Source organism: Oncorhynchus gorbuscha, linkage group LG12, assembly GCF_021184085.1.
Source record: "Oncorhynchus gorbuscha isolate QuinsamMale2020 ecotype Even-year linkage group LG12, OgorEven_v1.0, whole genome shotgun sequence".
NCBI classification, from domain to species: domain Eukaryota; kingdom Metazoa; phylum Chordata; class Actinopteri; order Salmoniformes; family Salmonidae; genus Oncorhynchus; species Oncorhynchus gorbuscha.
The window spans coordinates 60,183,558-60,202,007 of NC_060184.1; the positions used below are offsets into that span (position 1 = coordinate 60,183,558).

At 44.2% G+C, this 18,450-nt stretch overlaps 1 protein-coding gene across 1 annotated transcript in view; it reads left to right on the forward strand.

Annotated features, from left to right (window-relative positions):
- Positions 1-18,450, forward strand: part of LOC123991186 (dihydropyrimidine dehydrogenase [NADP(+)]-like) — a 237,911-nt gene that overhangs the window by 195,483 nt on the left and 23,978 nt on the right. Inside the window, exon 19 of the mRNA XM_046292500.1 lies at positions 7,815-7,957. Coding sequence (XP_046148456.1) covers positions 7,815-7,957 — 143 coding nt within the window. The remainder of the gene's footprint in view (positions 1-7,814; positions 7,958-18,450) is intronic.

Consider the following 18,450-nt stretch of genomic DNA (forward strand, 5'->3'; position numbering starts at 1 on the left):
GAGAAATGTACAATTAGTACATTCATCTTAAGATAGCTAGGTGGGACAAACACATATCAAAGGCAAGTGTTGGTTCTGGAACGTTTGTATTTATTTTTTATTTATACATTTTTTGGGGGGTGGGGGGATCATTTTAAGATACTCTTCGAAGGGGTAGGGTTTCAGGTGCCAGGACAGAGAAGCGTTTGGACAGGGCTGAGCGGGAGCTGAGAGACCTGGGGGCCAAGAAACCAGAGGTGGTTTGAGCATAGCCTGAAGGTAGGGAAGGGCAGTTCCTCTTGCTGCACTGTAGGCAAGCGCCATGGTCTTGTACTGGATGCGAGCTTCGACTGGAAGCCAATGTAGTGTACGGAGAAGTGGGGTGAGATGGGATAAGCGGGAGCCCAGCCAACAGCAAATTGCAGTAGTCCAGATGGGAGATGACTAGTGCCTGGATTAGGACCTGTGCTACTTCTTGTGTGAGGTGAGGTCGTACTCTACGGATGTTGTAGAGCATGAACCTGTAGGAGCGAGTCAGTAATTTTATGTTTGCAGAGAAAGACAGGGTGTTCTTCAGGGTCACGCCAAGGTTCTTTGCACTCTGGGAGGGCAATGCTGTGGAGTTGACAACCCTGATGAAAAGACCTTTGAGTGGGCAGGCCTTCCCCGGGAGGAAGAGCAGCTCCTTGTCGAGGTTGAGATTGATGTGGTGGGTTGACATCCAAGCTGAGATGTCTGCCAGGCACGGAGAGATGCATGTCGCCACCTGGGTGTCAGAAGAGAGGAAGGAAGTAGTTGGATGTCATCTGCATAGGAATTAAAGACGTGACCATGTGAGGATATGATGGAGCTGAGTGACTTGGTGTATTGAGAGAAGAGGAGTGGGCCTAGAACCAAGTCCTGGGGGACACCAGTAGTGACAGTACGTGGTGCATACACAGATCCTCTCCACGTCAACTGGTAGGAGCGGATGCAATCCAAGAGTGTGCAGAGCCTGAGACGCCCAGCCCAGAGAGGATGGAGAAGAGGATATGATGGTTCACTGAGTCAAAGGCATCGGATAGATCTAGGAGGATGAGAAAATAGGAGAGAGAGTCAGCTTTGTCAGTGCGGAGAACCTCCGTGACACAGAGGAGAGCAGTCTGGGTTGAGTGACCCGTCTTGAAGCTTCTGGTTAGGGTTAAGAAGATCTTTCTGAGAGAGATAACGAGAGTTGACCAGAGACAGGCACGCTCAAGTGTTTTGGAAAGAAAAGAAAGAAGGGATACAGGTCTATAGAGTCGATTGTTGGTTTTCTTGAGGAGGGGAGCGACTCTACCCATTCTGAAGTCAGAGGGGACACAGCCAGTGGTCAAGGATGAGTTGATGAGGGAAGTGAAGAATGGGAGAAGGTCGGGGTCGAGTGGGCAGGTTGTCGAGCGGCCAGACCTCACTTGTCGCAGGATTTCATCTGGAGAGGGGAGAACGAGGTTAAGGCATAGGGTAGTTCTGTGTGAGTGGGACCGGTGGTCTCTAGGCTGAGTGAATGAGAAGTGAATGTCGTCAACTTTCTTTTCAAAGTGATTGACACAGTCGTCCGCAGAGAAGGAGGGGTGGGGTGGAGGATTAAGGAGGGAGGAGAAGGTGGAAAAGGGTTTCCTAGGGTTAGAGGCAGAAGGTGGAAAAGACTTTCCTAGGGTTAGAGGCAGAAGGCGGAAAAGACTTTCCTAGGGTTAGAGGCAGAAGGCGGAAAAGACTTTCCTAGGGTTAGAGGCAGAAGGCGGAAAATACTTTCCTAGGGTTAGAGGCAGAAGGCGGAAAAGACTTTCCTAGGGTTAGAGGCAGAAGGCGGAAAAGACTTTCCTAGGGTTAGAGGCAGAAGGCGGAAAAGACTTTCCTAGGGTTAGAGGCAGAAGGCGGAAAAGACTTTCCTAGGGTTAGAGGCAGAAGGCGGAAAAGACTTTCCTAGGGTTAGAGGCAGAAGGCGGAAAAGACTTTCCTATGGTTAGAGGCAGAAGGCGGAAAAGACTTTCCTGGGGTTAGAGGCAGAAGGCGGAAAAGACTTTCCTGGGGTTAGAGGCAGAAGGCGGAAAAGACTTTCCTAGGGTTAGAAGCAGAAGGTGGAAAAGGGGTTCCTAGGGTTAGAGGCAGAAGGCGGAAAAGACTTTCCTGGGGTTAGAGGCAGAAGGCGGAAAAGACTTTCCTGGGGTTAGAGGCAGAAGGCGGAAAAGACTTTCCTGGGGTTAGAGGCAGAAGGCGGAAAAGACTTTCCTGGGGTTAGAGGCAGAAGGCGGAAAAGACTTTCCTGGGGTTAGAGGCAGAAGGCGGAAAAGACTTTCCTGGGGTTAGAGGCAGAAGGCGGAAAAGGGGTTCCTAGGGTTAGAGGCAGAAGGCGGAAAAGGGGTTCCTAGGGTTAGAGGCAGAAGGCGGAAAAGACTTTCCTAGGGTTAGAGGCAGAAGGCGGAAAAGACTTTCCTAGGGTTAGAGGCAGAAGGTGGAAAAGACTTTCCTAGGGTTAGAGGCAGAAGGTGGAAAAGGGGTTCCTAGGGTTAGAGACAGAAGCTTGACACTTACAGTGATAATAAGTGGCTTTAGCAGTGGATACAGATGAAGAGAAGGCAGAAAGGAGGGAGTGAAAGGATGATCGGTCCTCCGAAAGTTTAGTTTTCCTCCATTATCGATCAGCAGCCCGCAGCTCTCAATGAGTCACTCAGCCAACGAGCAGGAGGGGACGGTCGAGCCGGCCGGGAACAAACCGGACAGTGTGAGTCATAGGATGCGGAAAGGGAGGAGAGTAGGGTCGAAAAGACAGAATCAGGAGACGGGAGGGAGAAGGATTTAGCAGAAGGGAGCGATGATAGGATATAAGAGGAGTAGTGGGAGGGAGAGAGAAGATTGAGAGAAGATTGAGGGAGAAGGAACTTTCCCAGGGCACCTGGTGTGCGATAGATGACAACAATGTTAAGCTTGAGTGGACAAGTGACAGTATGGAATTCAACCATTATTGGGTTAAAACACACACGTTAATTTGTCCACAACAACCACAATTCATAAGGCGCAAATAGTTGTACTGAACAAAAATATAAACGCAACATATAAATTGTTGGTCCCATGTTTCATGAGCTGAAAGAAAATATCCCAGAATTTTTCCATACACACAAAACGTATTTCTCTTTTGTGCACACATTTCTTTACATACCTGTGAGTGAACATTTCTCCTTTGCCAAGATAATCCATCCACCTGACAGGTGTGGCATATCAAGAAGCTGATTAAACAGCATGGTCATTACACAGGTGCACCTTGTGCTGGGGACAATAAAAGGCCACAATGTGCAGTTTTGTCACACAACACAATGCCACAGAATGTCTCAAGTTTTGAGTGTGTGGGCAATTAGCATGCTGACTGCAGGAATGTCCACAAGAACTGTTGGCAGATAATTTAATGTTAATCTCTCTACCATAAGCCGCAACGTCTTTTAAGAAAATTTGGCAGTACGTCCAACCGGCCTCACAACCGCAGACCACGTGTAACCATGCCAATCCAGGACCTCCACGTCCGGCTTCTTCACCTGTGGGATCATCTGAGACCAGCCACCCGGACAGCTGAAACTGAGGAGTATTTCTGTCTGTAATAACGCCCTTTAATGGGGGAAAACTAATGCTGATTGGCTGGGCCTGGCTCCAAAGTGCTGTATGCTGTACCAGGTCCACCCACGGCTGCACCCCTGCCCAGTCATGTAAAATCATTAAATTAGCCTAATGAATTAAATTAAATTGACTGATTTCCTTATATGAACTGTGACTCGGTAAAATTGTTGAAATTGTTGCATGTTGCATTTATATTTTTGTTCAGTACAGGTGAAAGAGGGATACCTAAGAGAGCAGCAGTGTGATGTCCGTATCTCCCATAGGCCTCACCACTGCTGTCGTTCTTACCTCCAAGCCTTTATTGAAGTTGGATAATCTTTGGATTCCAACAGCATTTGCACCATTGGAAGACAGCGTGGACAGCCTATTCTTGCTCTTTTGCCGCAATCAACTTTGGTGTCATCATATTGGTCTCTGATTTGTGGTCAGACTCGCTCAGGTGGAACAAACTTAAACTTTTGCCTTTTTTCAGTGCTGATTTGAATGTCTTTAAGAAAGCAGAAAGGTGACAAATAAATTTGAATTTAAAAGTAGTCCTAGAAGTAATGATCTATTTTTTTCCAAAAGTATATGTAATCTGATTACAATATTTCTGATGGTAACAGATTCAAGTTAGTTTTTTTTGTAATCAGTTACATCTAACGGATTACATGTAACCCTTTGCTCCCCTACCCTGTATAGGGAATAGGGTTCAATTTGGGACATGGCATATAGCAATAACTCATTACAGATTCGCATGAACAGCCTTCCAAACCAAATATACTCCAAACATGAGCTGATTTGGTTGTTACAATTGATTTGCAATCTAATGTTGTGGTGAAAGTATGGGGGTGTTATTGAAGGGATAGGAGGTAGTGGGTTAGCTATGGTTTGTTGTGGAAAGGAGCAGGAGGAGGATACTACAGTACAAGAGGACAGCAGAATTTGGTGGATGTTACCAGAGGAGACTTGATGGAAAGACAGAGGTCTCAAAAACCATAAATACAGTCATAGAAACATATAGGATCATGCAGACTGTGTTAACGTGCACAACTTGAGATATGAAGTTCTCGCTTGAACTTCTGTTATTTACAGATGCCTGCACACATTAAAGGGCATCAGTCAGCCACACGTGGAAGACAACAACACAACCATATCCATGAATTACCCCTATGCTGTCATTAAGAAGTCTGACTAAAATAAAAAACAAGACGTGTCTTCTTCTCCCAGCCTGTCAAAGCCCTAGAAAGCTCCGCTCTTCATGCATCTTCTAATGTTACACCCCTCGTTTATTTACCTGTCTCTCCCACCTCCTGAATGAATTAAAGCCTCCAGTCCAATCCCACTGACAGATGGAGCAGTTTATCACATTAGATTTAACCTCATTTAGCAGGCAGGCTTTTCTCCCATTGATCAGAGACAGACATTGTCTACACTTATTTAGATCCAGAGACTGGAACGTCCTGCGCTGTGGTCGGCCACGGAGAGAGTGAGTGATAGTGAGAGATGAGGAGGGGAGACTAGAATGTCCCGTGCTATGCTAGGCCACAAGGAGAGAGGCAGGGAGACAGAGAGAGAGTGATAGTGAGGGATGGAGAGGTGGGGAGTGACATACAGAGCGAGAGACATACAGAGAGGGAGAGATTGCAACGGCACCCTGTAGTACCCGTAACAGTCTGTATTAATGTAATACCCTGGCAAGATAAATTAAATTACAAGATATTCACTTCCCTCCATATTTCAAAAGACAGTTGGTGCAATACAGGCCTTTCTGATTCCCTATCCTCACTCTTATTTTCCCTATTGCTTATAGTCTTGTCACTTATGGTGAACTGAGGGAGGTGGCTTCTGATGTTAACATGCATGAAACCAATGCTTTTTCAGTTACAGAAGTCAACAAATGACAGCGCCTGGGGAATGGGAGTGATGCTGAGGTTGCAGGGGTTAACCTCTACATCACCAGAGGAACAGGGGAGGAGAAGGATAAGAGTACGGCTAAACTCTAAAAGAATAGGTCGTCTAGTGCGTTTGGAAGAGAGAGTAAAAGGAGCAGGTTTATGGGCACGGAATAATAGATTCAAGGCATAATGTACAGCCAAGGGTATGGTAGGATGTGAGTACAGTGGAGGTAAACCTAGGCATTGAGTGATGATGAGAGAGGTTTCTAGAGGTACCATTTAAGCCAGGCGATGTCACCGCATGTGTTAGGGGGTGGAACATAATGGGGGTGGAACGTAAGGGCTAGCTATGGCATATTGAGCAGGGCTGGAGGCTCTACAATGAAATAAGACAAAACAATTATTAACCAAGTGATCATAAGGTCCAGTGAGTAGCTCGGTGAGCTGGAGACATGGCGATTCAGACAGCTAGCAGGCAAGGGATAGCAGCAGGCTAGCAAATGGGCCTCAGGGGGACCTCGCAATGGGAGAGCCTGTTGAAACGGACAGTTACGTCGGCAGACCAGTTGTAATGGATCGGCGGGGCTCCGTGTCGGCAGCAATGGGTCCAGGCCAATTGGCAGAAGAGGTATTGAAGCCCAGGAATTATCTGATGGATTTCTTCGGCTAGCCGGAAGATGGGCCTAGTTTGAGGCTAGCTCCGGAGATGTGTTAGAGAAAAGCAGTCTGATATGCTCTGGGTAGATATCGCTCTGTGAAGGCTGGCAGGAGTTTCCCAGGCTGAGGCTGGCAGATGTCCGAGTTAACGGTGATGACTGCTAGCAGTGGCTAACTGACTACTAGCAAGCAAGCTCTGGCGAGCTTCTGAAGGGGGTCCCGTTCAAAAGTGTAAAAATAGCAGATCCGTACCACATTGGGTGAGGCGGGTTGCAGGAGAGTATGTTCAGTCCGTAGATGGAAAATTAGATTAAAAATAATAGAAATATATATGAAGAAAACGATATATATATACGATATATACACGGGACGGGACAGGACAATCAAAACAGACATCCCACTGCTATGCCATCTTGGAACATACAACACTCCTTCCGTGGCCTCCAACTGCTTTTAAATGCTTGTAAAACTAAGTGCATGCTCTTCAACCGATTGCTGCCTGCACCATCCCACCCGACTAGCATCACTTCTCTGGACGGTTCTGACTTAGAATATGTAGACAACTAAAAAATACCTAGGTGTCCAGTTACACTATAAACTCTCCTTCCAGACTCACATTAAGCATCTTCAATCCAAAATCAAATCTAGAATCGGCATCCTATTTTGCAACAAAGCCTCCTTCATTCATGCTGCCAAACATACCCTCGTAAAACTGCCTATCCTACAGATCCTTGACTTTGGCGATGTCATTTACAAAATAGCCTCCGACACTCTACTCAGCAAACTGGATGTAGTCTATCACAGTGCCATCCGTTTTGTCACCAAAGCCCCATATACTACCCACCACTGTGACCTGTATGCATACATACATATCCGTCGCCAAACCCACTGGCTCCAGGTCATCTATAAGTCTTTGCTAGGTAAAGCCCCACCTTATCTCAGCTCACTGGTCATCATAGCAACACCCACCTGTAGCACGCCCTCCAACAGGTATATTTCAGTGAATATCCCCAAAGCCAACACTTTCTTTGGCCGCCTTTCCTTCCTGTTCTCTGCAGCCAATGACTGGAACGAATTGCAAAAATCTCTGAAGCTGGAGTCTTATATCTCCCTCTCTAACTTTAAGCATCAGCTGTCAGAGCAGCTTACCGATCACTGTACCTGTACACAGCCAATCTGTAAATAGCACACCCAACTACCTCATCCCCATATTATTACTTATCCTCTTGCTCTTTTGCACCCCAGTATCTCTACTTGCAATCATCATCTACACATCTACAACTCCAGTGTTGATGCTAAATTGTAATTATTTTGCCTCTGTGGCCTATTTATTGCCTTACCTCCCTACTCTCCTACATTTGCACACACTGTACATGTCATTTTATATTGTGTTATTGACTGTACATTTGTTTCTGTGTGTCTCTGTGTTGTTTTTGTCGCACTGCTTTGCTTTATCTTGGCCAGGTCGCCGTTGTAAATGAGAAATTTTTCTTTACTGCCCTACCTGGTTAAATAAAGGTGAAATAAAAAGTAAAAATACTGGTACGCGTTAGCCAAGTCCATCAACAAAAACAATTGGACCCGTCCCTAGCTAGCCCCTACACATCCGCAGGTATACATGTATGTAAATGGTGATTTCTGCCACTGTTTCTACATTTATGTTTCTGTCTACAGGAAACGCCATCCGGCCCATCGCCCTGCGTGCTGTATCCGCCATCGCCAAAACCCTGCCTGGCTTTCCCATCCTGGCCACTGGGGGCATCGACTCAGCGGAGTCTGGTCTGCAGTTCCTTCATGCTGGAGCTTCTGTCCTGCAGGTAACGGCGCTGCAACCATCTATCTCTCTCTACCTCTCTTTCTGTCTCTCCACTTCTCTCTCACAGCTCTCTGTTTCTCTCTCGTCTTTAATCTCTGCAGGTAACAGCACTGCAACCATCTCTCTCTCTCTCTCTCTCTCTCTCTCTCTCTCTCTCTCTCTCTCTCTCTCTCTCTCTCTCTCTCTCTCTCTCTCTCTCGCTCTCTCTCTTTCTCTCTCTCTCTTTCTCTCTCTTTCTTTCTTTCTTTTACCCATTTCTTTCTCTATCTCAATCTCACTTTCTACCCCTCTCTCTCTCTCTCTACCCCTATCTTTCTCTCGCTCTCTCTATCTATTGCGCTCTCTTTTATTCTCTATCTCTCCAGCTCTCTCCCTGTTTAGGGCATCTATGCTGTTGATACAGCGAACACAATGCCATCTGGCCTCCTCCATCTCACCCCATACCATTTATACTAGGGGTGGCAGGTAGCCTAGCGGTTAGACTGTTGGGCCAGTAATCGAAAGGTCACTGGTTGGAATAACTGAGACGACAAGGTGAAAAATCCTTTGATGTGACCATCAAAGCACTGGTCCCTAATTTGCTCCAGGCGTGTTGTATTACTATGACTGACCCTGTAAAACAACACATTTCACTGAAGCTACAGTTATAGTCGGAGGTTTACATACACCTTAGCAAAATACATTTAAACTCAGTTTTTCACAATTCCTGACATTTAATCCTAGTACAAATTCCCTGTCTTAGGTCAGTTAGGATCACCACTTTATTTTAAGAATGTGAAATGTCAGAATAACAGTGTAGAGAGTGATTTATTTATCACATTCCCAGTGAGTCAGAGGTTTACATACACTCATTTAGTATTTGTGTGCATTGCCTTTAAAATTGCCTTCCACAATCTTCCCACAATAATTTGGGTGAATTGTGGTCCATTCCTCCTGACAGAGCTGGTGTAACTGAGTCAGGTTTGTAGGCCTCCGTGCTCGTACACGTTTTTCAATACTGCCCACACATTTTCTTTAGGATTGAGGTCAGGGCTTTGTGATGGCCACTCCAATACCTTGACTTTGTTGTCCTTAAGACATTTTGCCACAACTTTGGAAGTATGCTTGTGGTCATTGTCGATTCGGAAGACCCATTTGCGACCAAGCTTTAACTTCCTGACTGATGTCTTGAGATGTTGCTTCAATATACCCACAAAATTATTATATTTTGTGAAGTACACCAGTCCCTCCTGTAGCAAAGCACCCCCACAACAGTTGCAAATCGTAGTCTGGCTTTTTTATGGCGGTTTTGGAGATGTGGCTTCTTCCTTGCTGAGCAGCCTTTCAGGTTATGTCGATATAGGTATGGTTTTACTGTGGATATAGATACTTTTGTACCTGTTTCCTCCAGCATCTTCACAAGGTCTTTTGATGCTGTTTTGGGATTGATTTGCACTTCTCACCAAAGTACGTTCATCACTAGGAGACAGAACGTGTCTCCTTCCTGAGCGGTATGACGGCTGCGTGGTTCCATGGTGTTTATACAGAGGAACGTGGTACCTTCGGGCATTTGGAAATTGCTTCCAAGGATGAACCGATGGCTGATTTATTTTGATATTTCCATGCTGTCAAGCAAAGAGGCACTGAGTTTGAAGGTAGACCTTGAAATACATCCACAGGTTCACCTCCATTTGACTCAAATGATGTCAATTAGCCTATCAGAAGCTTCTAAAGCCCATGACATCATTATCTGGAATTTTCCAAGCTGTTTAAAGGCACAGTCAAGTTAGTGGATGTAAACTTCTGACCCACTGGAATTGTGATACAGTGAAATAATCTGTCAGTAAACAATTGTTGGAAAAATGACTTGTCATCCACGAAGTAGATGTCCTAACCGACTTGCCAAAATTATAGTTTAACAAGAAATTTGTGGAGTGTTTGAAAAACAAGTTTTAATGACTCCATCCTAAGTGTATGTAAACTGTATCTGGTGTATATGACAATAAAACATATAGCTGTATTGTTTTTTACTAGTTAGCAGATTCAGACTTGACAAACTGTACTGTTAAGTATACTTTACCTCAAGCTGGGCCGCTGGCTGTGAAAATCATTGGTTGCATTCAATACTCCATCTGCTGTGTGTATTTACATGTGTTTCACTGGTTTGGTTTGTGTTGTCGTGTAGCTGTTATATCGGTCTGTTTGATCATGTTATCAAGCCTCAAAACACACTGCTAGCCACATTGTGTCACTATGGCAGTATACAGACCAAGGCCAAGAATTCCTTTCTTCAACTTTATTACTTGAATATTCCCTCAACTTTTGATATTTAAATTGGGAAAGTGGGTTTTTAACTTCACTGTTCATTTAACTTCCCTCAGTGGTTCGTGCCTAGGGAGTAATCAGCAACAGAATCAGCATGCAAATTGAATCACAATCTGTGAATAAATGCATCCACTCTTTATGGTTTTCTCTTTCTAGATGATTTAATATTTTGGTAATACCACCCCTCCACCTGCGCTGTCAAATCTTAACACAGGGGATCTGAGGAGTCTCAGCGCATGCAACCAGAGATTCCTCCCCCTGAATTAATGGGAAAAGTTAATTACGGAATAAAAGAAAATAACGCTCTCGATGAAATCAGAATGCCATCTATTTAGGGAGAAGTGTTCTGTCTTTTGAAAAGCCTTCATTTGTATTCCATTGAGCACGATTCAATCATCATTTGAAATTTCATTCATTTGTATGCTTTTTACCTTGATAAAAGAGAATACAAGTTTGTCGTTGTAATTATACAGTTTAATGGATGGATTATAAGTTAGCTTCAGATAAGTTTGGGTGACTTTCTGTGGTTAAGAGATGCTTGGGTTTTTTTTTTTTCGTGTGAGGGGGATAGCACAGAGGTGTTTGTAATTTTGGCCTAAATGGAATCATACACATATAGACATATTTCAGTCCAAAAGAAATTCCAATGACGTCTTTCCCATTGCCTGAACACATTTATCAAAAGGCTGTGTGGATCTGTATTTGTCTGGTTTTGTCAGACATACAACAAACAGATGGTATCTGCACACACAGTAGCAAATTAATATGAATCGCCAAGGAAATTAGCAGTGAGAAGGCATTGAATACAGAATGGGTCTAAAACAATATGTTGTAATACCTGGCGGTTACAATCAGCACGTCTTGTCACTCGGAAGTTGAAGACTGAAGAACGATGGTGGGTGTTGAATGTGAGAATCACTGCTGTGGGCTCTGTGGATTGTACTGTATGTAGTACAGGAAGAGAGACATACTGTGTTGTCTGAAATAGACCATGATTGGTTCTGAGATGCATCAGACACATTCTTCTCAGAACAAACAATGTGATGAAGTCCATTCAGGAGCTGCCCGTCTCTCATAGACCCATCATTGCTTCTTGGTCTTGAAGATTTCATAAAGAAGTTGTTCCAAAGGGAAGCCTTGAAAGTATGCTTGTCATTTACAACACATGATGAGAGCAGTGCTTCAAGGTCAGGCTTTTGTTATGGAGACTTAGACACATCGTTTTAATTGATTTCTCGATAGATAGTATAGTAATGTTTGTTAAGAAAACCTTAACTGAGAAGACAGGTCAGTGAAAACCAGTGAATCTACTTTTTTACATTTTTTAAAGAAGTTTTGTAAACCATTATTTGACAGACGTTAAAGCTTTGAGAAGGAAAAATCCAAAAATGCTGCATGGCTGAAATATATCCTCGTGAATTCACATACTGTAGTCAGGGGTTGATGAGATTCACTTGTAAATCGATACTTCTTAGTTAATTCATTCACAAAAACATTCATTTGCAATGACCCTGGGGGGTTCTCTCTCCCCTTCTCTCTTTTCTTGCTCTCCTTCGCCATGTAACTATCAACTACTACATGTGTGCAATATTCCTTTTTCTCATATGCCCTTTACTGCACCATTACGATGTGAATAAGGTCCATGACATGCAAGAGCCATTGTGTTGAACACTGTGCGATGTTTAACAGTGAGAATCGCCGAATGGCGAACTTACTAAATGACTAGAGTTGACTGTGCGATAGTAGGTTGCTTCGTGTGTAAATATTTTCCGTCTGGATTTTAATGATTTGTATTCAACACCTTCTTGTCCTCAATGCAATAATTGATTACCTTGGTCTTTAATAAAAGCCCAATTTACATCTATCTGATCAATGTTATAAAGTAGCAATGTGCTAACCCAGTTATCGCAGTTATTTTTCATCATTTTGATTGAATTGTGAAGTTGCTGCTTTGTTATGGTGATCTGGCCAGTGATGGAGATTCAGACAGTTATTTTATTGACATGTCTTTAGAAGGAAATGGAGCTATATTTCACTGATAACCAACTAGTTCGATTTGAATGACCCAGGGTGACCATTCCCCTTGTCGTTGGTCCACGTCAACAGTTCTGTACTGCCATGAAAGACCCATTGTCAGGTAGCTAACATGACTTGTTGTTTGAGCCCAGTAAACATCAGGAATTTGTAATAGTACCTTTTGAAAACATCCAAATGTTGCCAGCGTGAGTGAAAGGAATAGCAGTCCATTCAACATGCAAACTATTCAACTCTTCAGAGGAAAGGTTACGTTTCTGTCCACCTCACCACAACCCCTAACTGAACTCTACTGGAAATTGCTCATATTCATTGACTTGTAAAAATGTATTTACTTTCCCCCCCAGACTTGGTTTCTCTTTTACCTGAAGATCAAGACTAAATATCAGTGGTTAGGATCTAAGTATCAGACATAGGAGCTGAAATCAAAAGCACTGAGGTTGGTTCATCCATAGTCATTGTAGCATTTGAAAGCTGAATGAATCGATCTTTCTTTTGGCGAAGACGCTGTTGTACTAAATGCCAGGATTCTATCATCGGGAATAAAAGAGCTGACAGCGTCAGAGAGAAAGAGAGGGACAAAAAGAGAAAGAGGGAGAGGTCGAGAGGGAGAGCAGGGAATCTAAAAGCATTTCAGATCTCAGAAGGAGTTGAAATCAATGCGTAGCCCCAGTTTTCAGAGCAGATAAAAAGGACCTGCTGTCTCAATTGCCTGAAAACTACTTAGAAATTCTCACTTCGATTTATTTCAGCAGTCGGCTACATTAACGCTAAATGCAGCACGCGAGGACATCACATACTTTGATGTTCTGAGCAAAATGAAAAGCACTAATGGACATTCTCCTACACACACACACACACACACACACACACACACACACACACACACACACACACACACACACACACACACACACACACACACACACACACACACACACACACACACACACACACACACACACACACACACACACACACACACACACACACACACACACACACACACACACACACACACACACACACACACACACACACACACACACACACAGTAATAACCAACGAGTAATCTAACCTAACAATTCACAACAACTACCTTATACACACACGTGTAAAGGGATGAAGAAGATATATGAATGAGTGATGGTACAGAACGGCATAGGCAAGATGCAGTAGATGGTATAGTGTACCGTATATACATATGAGATGAGTAATGTAGGGTATGTAAACATTATATTAAGTGGCATTGTTTAAAGTGGCTAGTGATACGTTTTTTTACATACATTTTTCCAATATTAAAGTGGCTGGAGTTGAGTCAGTATGTTGGCAGCAGCCACTCAATGTTAGTGGTGGCTGTTTAACAGTCTGATGGCCTTGAGATAGAAGCTGTTTTTCAGTCTCTCGGTCCCTGCTTTGATGCACCTGTACTGACCTCGCTGGCCTTCTGGATGATAGCAGGGTGAACAGGCAGTGGCTTGGGTGGTTGTTGTCATTGATGATCTTTATGGCCTTCCTGTGACATCGTGTGGTGTAGGTGTCCTGGAGGGCAGGTAGTTTGCCCCTGGTGATACGTTGTGCAGACCTCACTACCCTCTGGAGAGCCTTACAGTTGTGGGCGGAGCAGGTGCCGTACCAGGCGGTGATACAGCCCGACAGGATGCTCTTGATTGTGCATCTGTAGAAGTTTGTGAGTGCTTTTGGTGACAAGCCGAATTTCTTCAGCCTCCTGAGGTTGAAGAGGCTCTGCTGCGCCTTCTTCACTACGCTGTCTGTGTTGGTGGAACAATTCAGTTTGTCCGTGATGTGTACGCCGAGGAACTTAACTTACTACCCTCTCCACTACTGTCCCATCGATGTGGATAGAGAGGTGCTGCCTCTGCTGTTTCCTGAAGTCCACGATCATCTCCGTTGTTTTGTTGACGTTGAGTGTGAGGTTATTTTCCTGATACCACACTCCGAGGGCCCTCACCTCCTCCCTGTAGGCCGTCTCGTCATTGTTGGTAATCAAGCCTACCACTAGTATCGTCTGGCGTGCATGGCCATGCAGTCGTTGGTCCTTCTGTAGCTCAGTTGGTAGAGCATGGCGCTTGTAACGCCAGGGTAGTGGGTTCGATCCCCGGGACCACCCATACGTAGAATGTATGCACACATGACTGTAAGTCGCTTTGGATAAAAGCGTCTGCTAAATGGCATATATTATTATTATATAACAGGGAGTACAGGAGAGGGCTCAGAATGCACCCTTGTGGGGCCCCAGTGTTGAGGATTAGTGGGGTAGAGATGTTGTTACCTACCCTCACCACCTGGGGGAGGCCCGTCAGGAAGTCCAGTACCCAGTTGCACAGGGCGGGCTCGAGACCTAACGTCTCGAGCTTGATGACGAGTTTGGAGGGTACTATGGTGTTAAATGCTGAGCTGTAGTCGATGAACAGCATTCTCACATAGGTATTCTTCTTGTCCAGATGGGTTAGGGAAGTGTGCATTGTGGGTGCGATTGCTTCATCTATGGACCTATTGGGGTGGTAAGCAAATTGGAGTGGGTCTAGTGTGTCGGGTAGGGTAGGGTGGAGGTGATATGGTCCTTGACTAGTCTCTCAAAGCTCTTCATGATGACAGAAGTGAGTGCTACGGGGCGGTAATCGTTTAGCTCAGTTACCTTAGCTTTCTTGGAAACAGGAACAATGGTGGCCCTCTTGAAGCATGTGGGAACAGCAGACTGGAATAAGGATTGATTGAATATGTCCGTAAACACACCAGCCAGCTGGTCTGCTCATGCTCTGAGGACGCGGCTGGGGTTGACGTCTGGGCCTGCAGCCTTGTGAGGGTTAACACGTTTAAATGTTTTACTCAAGTTGGCTGCAGTGAAGGAGAGTCCACAGGTTTTGGTAGCAGGCCATGTCAGTGGCACTGTATTGTCCTCAAAGCGAGCAAAAAGGTTGTTTAGTCTGTCTGGGAGCAAAACATCCTGGTCCACAATGGGGCTGGTTTTATTTTAGTAATCTGGGATTTACTGTAGACCCTGCCACATACCTCTTGTGTCTACTTTGTCTCTATACTGACGCTTAGCTTGTTTGATTGCCGTGCGGAGGGAATAGCTACACTGTTTGTATTCGGTCATGTTTCTTGTCACCTTGCCCTGGCTAAAAGCAGTGGTTTGCGCTTTCAGTTTCGCGCGAATGATGCCATCAATCTACGGTTTCTGGTTTGGGAATGTTTTAATAGTTGCTGTGGGTACGACATCGCCGATGCACTTACTAATAAACTTGCTCACCGAATCAGCATATTCATCAATGTTGTTGTTTGATGCAATGCGGAACATATCCCAATCCACATGATCGAAGCAATCTTGAAGCGTGGAATCTGATTGGTCGGACCAGCATTGAACAGACCTGAGTGCGGGAGCTTCCTGTTTTAATCTCGGTCTATAGGCAGGGAGCAACAAAATGGAGTTGTGGTCAGCTTTTCCGAAAGGAGGGCGGGGGAGGCTCTTATATGCGTCGCGGAAGTTAGAATAACAATGATCCAGGGTTTTACCAGCCCTGGTAGCACAATCGATATGCTGATAGAATTTAGAGAGTCTTGTTTTCAGATTAACCTTGTTAAAATCCCCAGCTACAATGAATGCAGCCTCAGGATATGTGGTTTTCAGTTTACATAGAGTCAAATAAAGTTCATTCAGTGCCATCGATGTGTGTGCTTGGGGGGGAATATATGCGGCTGTGGTTATAATCGAAGAGAATTCTCTTGGTGAAGCGGTCGACATTTGATTGTGAGGAATTCTAAGTCAGGTGAACAGAAGGACTTGAGTTCCTGTATGTTGTTATGATCACACCACGTCTCGTTAATCATAAGGCTTACCCCCCCCCGCCCCTCTTCTTACTTGTTTCTGTCGGCGCAATGCGTGAAGAAACCAGCTGGCTGCACCGATTCCGATAGTGTGTCTCGAGTGAGCCATGTTTCCGTGAAGCAAAGAACGTTACAGTCTCTGATGTCTCTCTGGAATACCACCCTTGCTCGGATTTCATCAACCTTGTTGTCAAGAGACTGGACATTGGCGAGTCGTATGGTCGGGAGCGGTGCGCGATGTGCCCGTCTCCGGAGCCTGACCAGAAGACCGCTTCGTTTGCCACTTTTACGGCGTCGTTGTTTTGGTTCCCCGGCTGGGATCTGATCCATTGTCCTGGGTGGAAGGCAAAACACAGGATCCGCTTTGGGAAAGTCGTATTCCTGGTCGTAATGATGGTGAGTTGACATTGCTCTTATACCCAGTAGTTCCTCCCAACTGTATGTAATAAAACCTAAGATGACCTGGGGTACCAATGTAAGAAATAACACGTAAAAAAATAAAAAATACTGCATAGTTTCCTAGGAACGCGAAGCGAGGCGGCCGTACACACACACACCGTAAGGCCCAGATTCAGCAGTAGAACTCTGAAGATATAACATAATGTCTTTCAAAAAGCAAGCTCAATGTCAAATTTACTTATTATAGAACATATTCTGTGACAATATAATGTGCAGTGTGTGTGTTTGATGTGCGCTTGCTCATGCATACATTAATGTATTTTCTGACCATATTTGACCAGTCAGCCTTTACATGTGGACTGATAAGAGAATACTTGCTACAGTACATGACAGTATGGTAAACTGCTGTACCTAGCTATCTAATAGAATGTGATTCATATTTACTCTCTAATGGCTCTCATAAAGAAGACTGTCCTCAGATTTCTGCTGACTGCTCTCTCCTCCGTGGGTGGACGGGCAGTATTTGACGCATGTTTTTCTCAGGAGAGACCTGCTCTATTTCCCTCTGATGTAAAGTAAGGTGGCGGAAGAGCACACCACAAAACGTTTCCAGCCCCATGTTTTAGTTTTCCTTCACCACCACCTCTCCTCCAACAACAAGCATTTGCATATCTTCTTGATCAGAGCTATACAGTGCATTTGGAAAGTAATCACTCCCCTTCACTTTTCCCACATTTTGTTGTTTCAAAGTGGGATTAAAGTTGTAATTGTTGGATAACGATCTGCACAACATGCTGTGTAATTTTCAACGTGTGAGAACAATTCTAACACTTGTAAAAGATTTATGAAAAATCGAAGCACGAAAATATCTTGATTAGATAAGTAGTCAACCCCCTGAGTCAATACATGTTAGAATCACCTTTTAGTAGCAATTTCAGTCTTTCTGGGTCTCTAAGAGCATTCCTCACCTGGATTTTGCGACATTTGCCCCTTTCAAAATTCTTCAAGCACTGTCAAATTGGTTGTTGATCATTGCTAGACAAGCATTTTCAGGTTTTGCCATAGATATTCAAGCAGATTAAAGTATAAACAGTTACTCGGCCACTCTGGAACATTCACTGTCTTCTTGGTAAGCAACTTCAATGTAAATTTGGCCTTGTGTTTTAGGTTATTGTCCAGCTGAAAGGTGAATGGAAAGCAAACTGAACCAGGTTTTCATCTAGGATTTTGCCTTTGCTTATCTTCTTTCAGTTTATTTTTTATCCTGAAATACTCCCCAGTCCTTAACGATTACAAGCATACCCATAACATGATTTAACCACCACTATGCTTGAATATATGGAGAGTGGTACTCAGAAATGTGTTGTATTGGATTTGCCCCAAACATAAAACTTTGTATTCAGGACAAAAAGTGAATTGCTTTGCCACATTTTTTTGCGGTATTACTTTAGTGGCTTGTTGTAAACAGGATGCATGTTTTGGAATATTTGTATTCTGTTCAGGCTTCCTTCTTTTCACTCTGTCATTGAAGTTAGTATTGTGGAGTAACTACAACATTGTTGATCCTAGGGCTGCTGCGGTGACTGTATTACCGCCACACCGGCGGCCACGCGTCTTAAAGACAGTCAAATTCCACATGACCGCTTAGTCACGGTAAATTAAACTTCTCCAAGCTCTGATGGTGCTGCTGGTCAATGGTTGCCTACCAAACTTGATAACTGCCTGCTCAGCACTCTACTGTCCCTGTAATAACTCTGACATAAATGCAAAATGTATTTGAAAATCTAATCAAACACTTCATGAGAGCCCATGTTGTGCAACATTTCTAAAGGCTGTTAAGCACATTTGATTATATTTACAACAGGAGTATAGCCTACCTGGCTGGCATGAAAATGAACCACGGTGAAA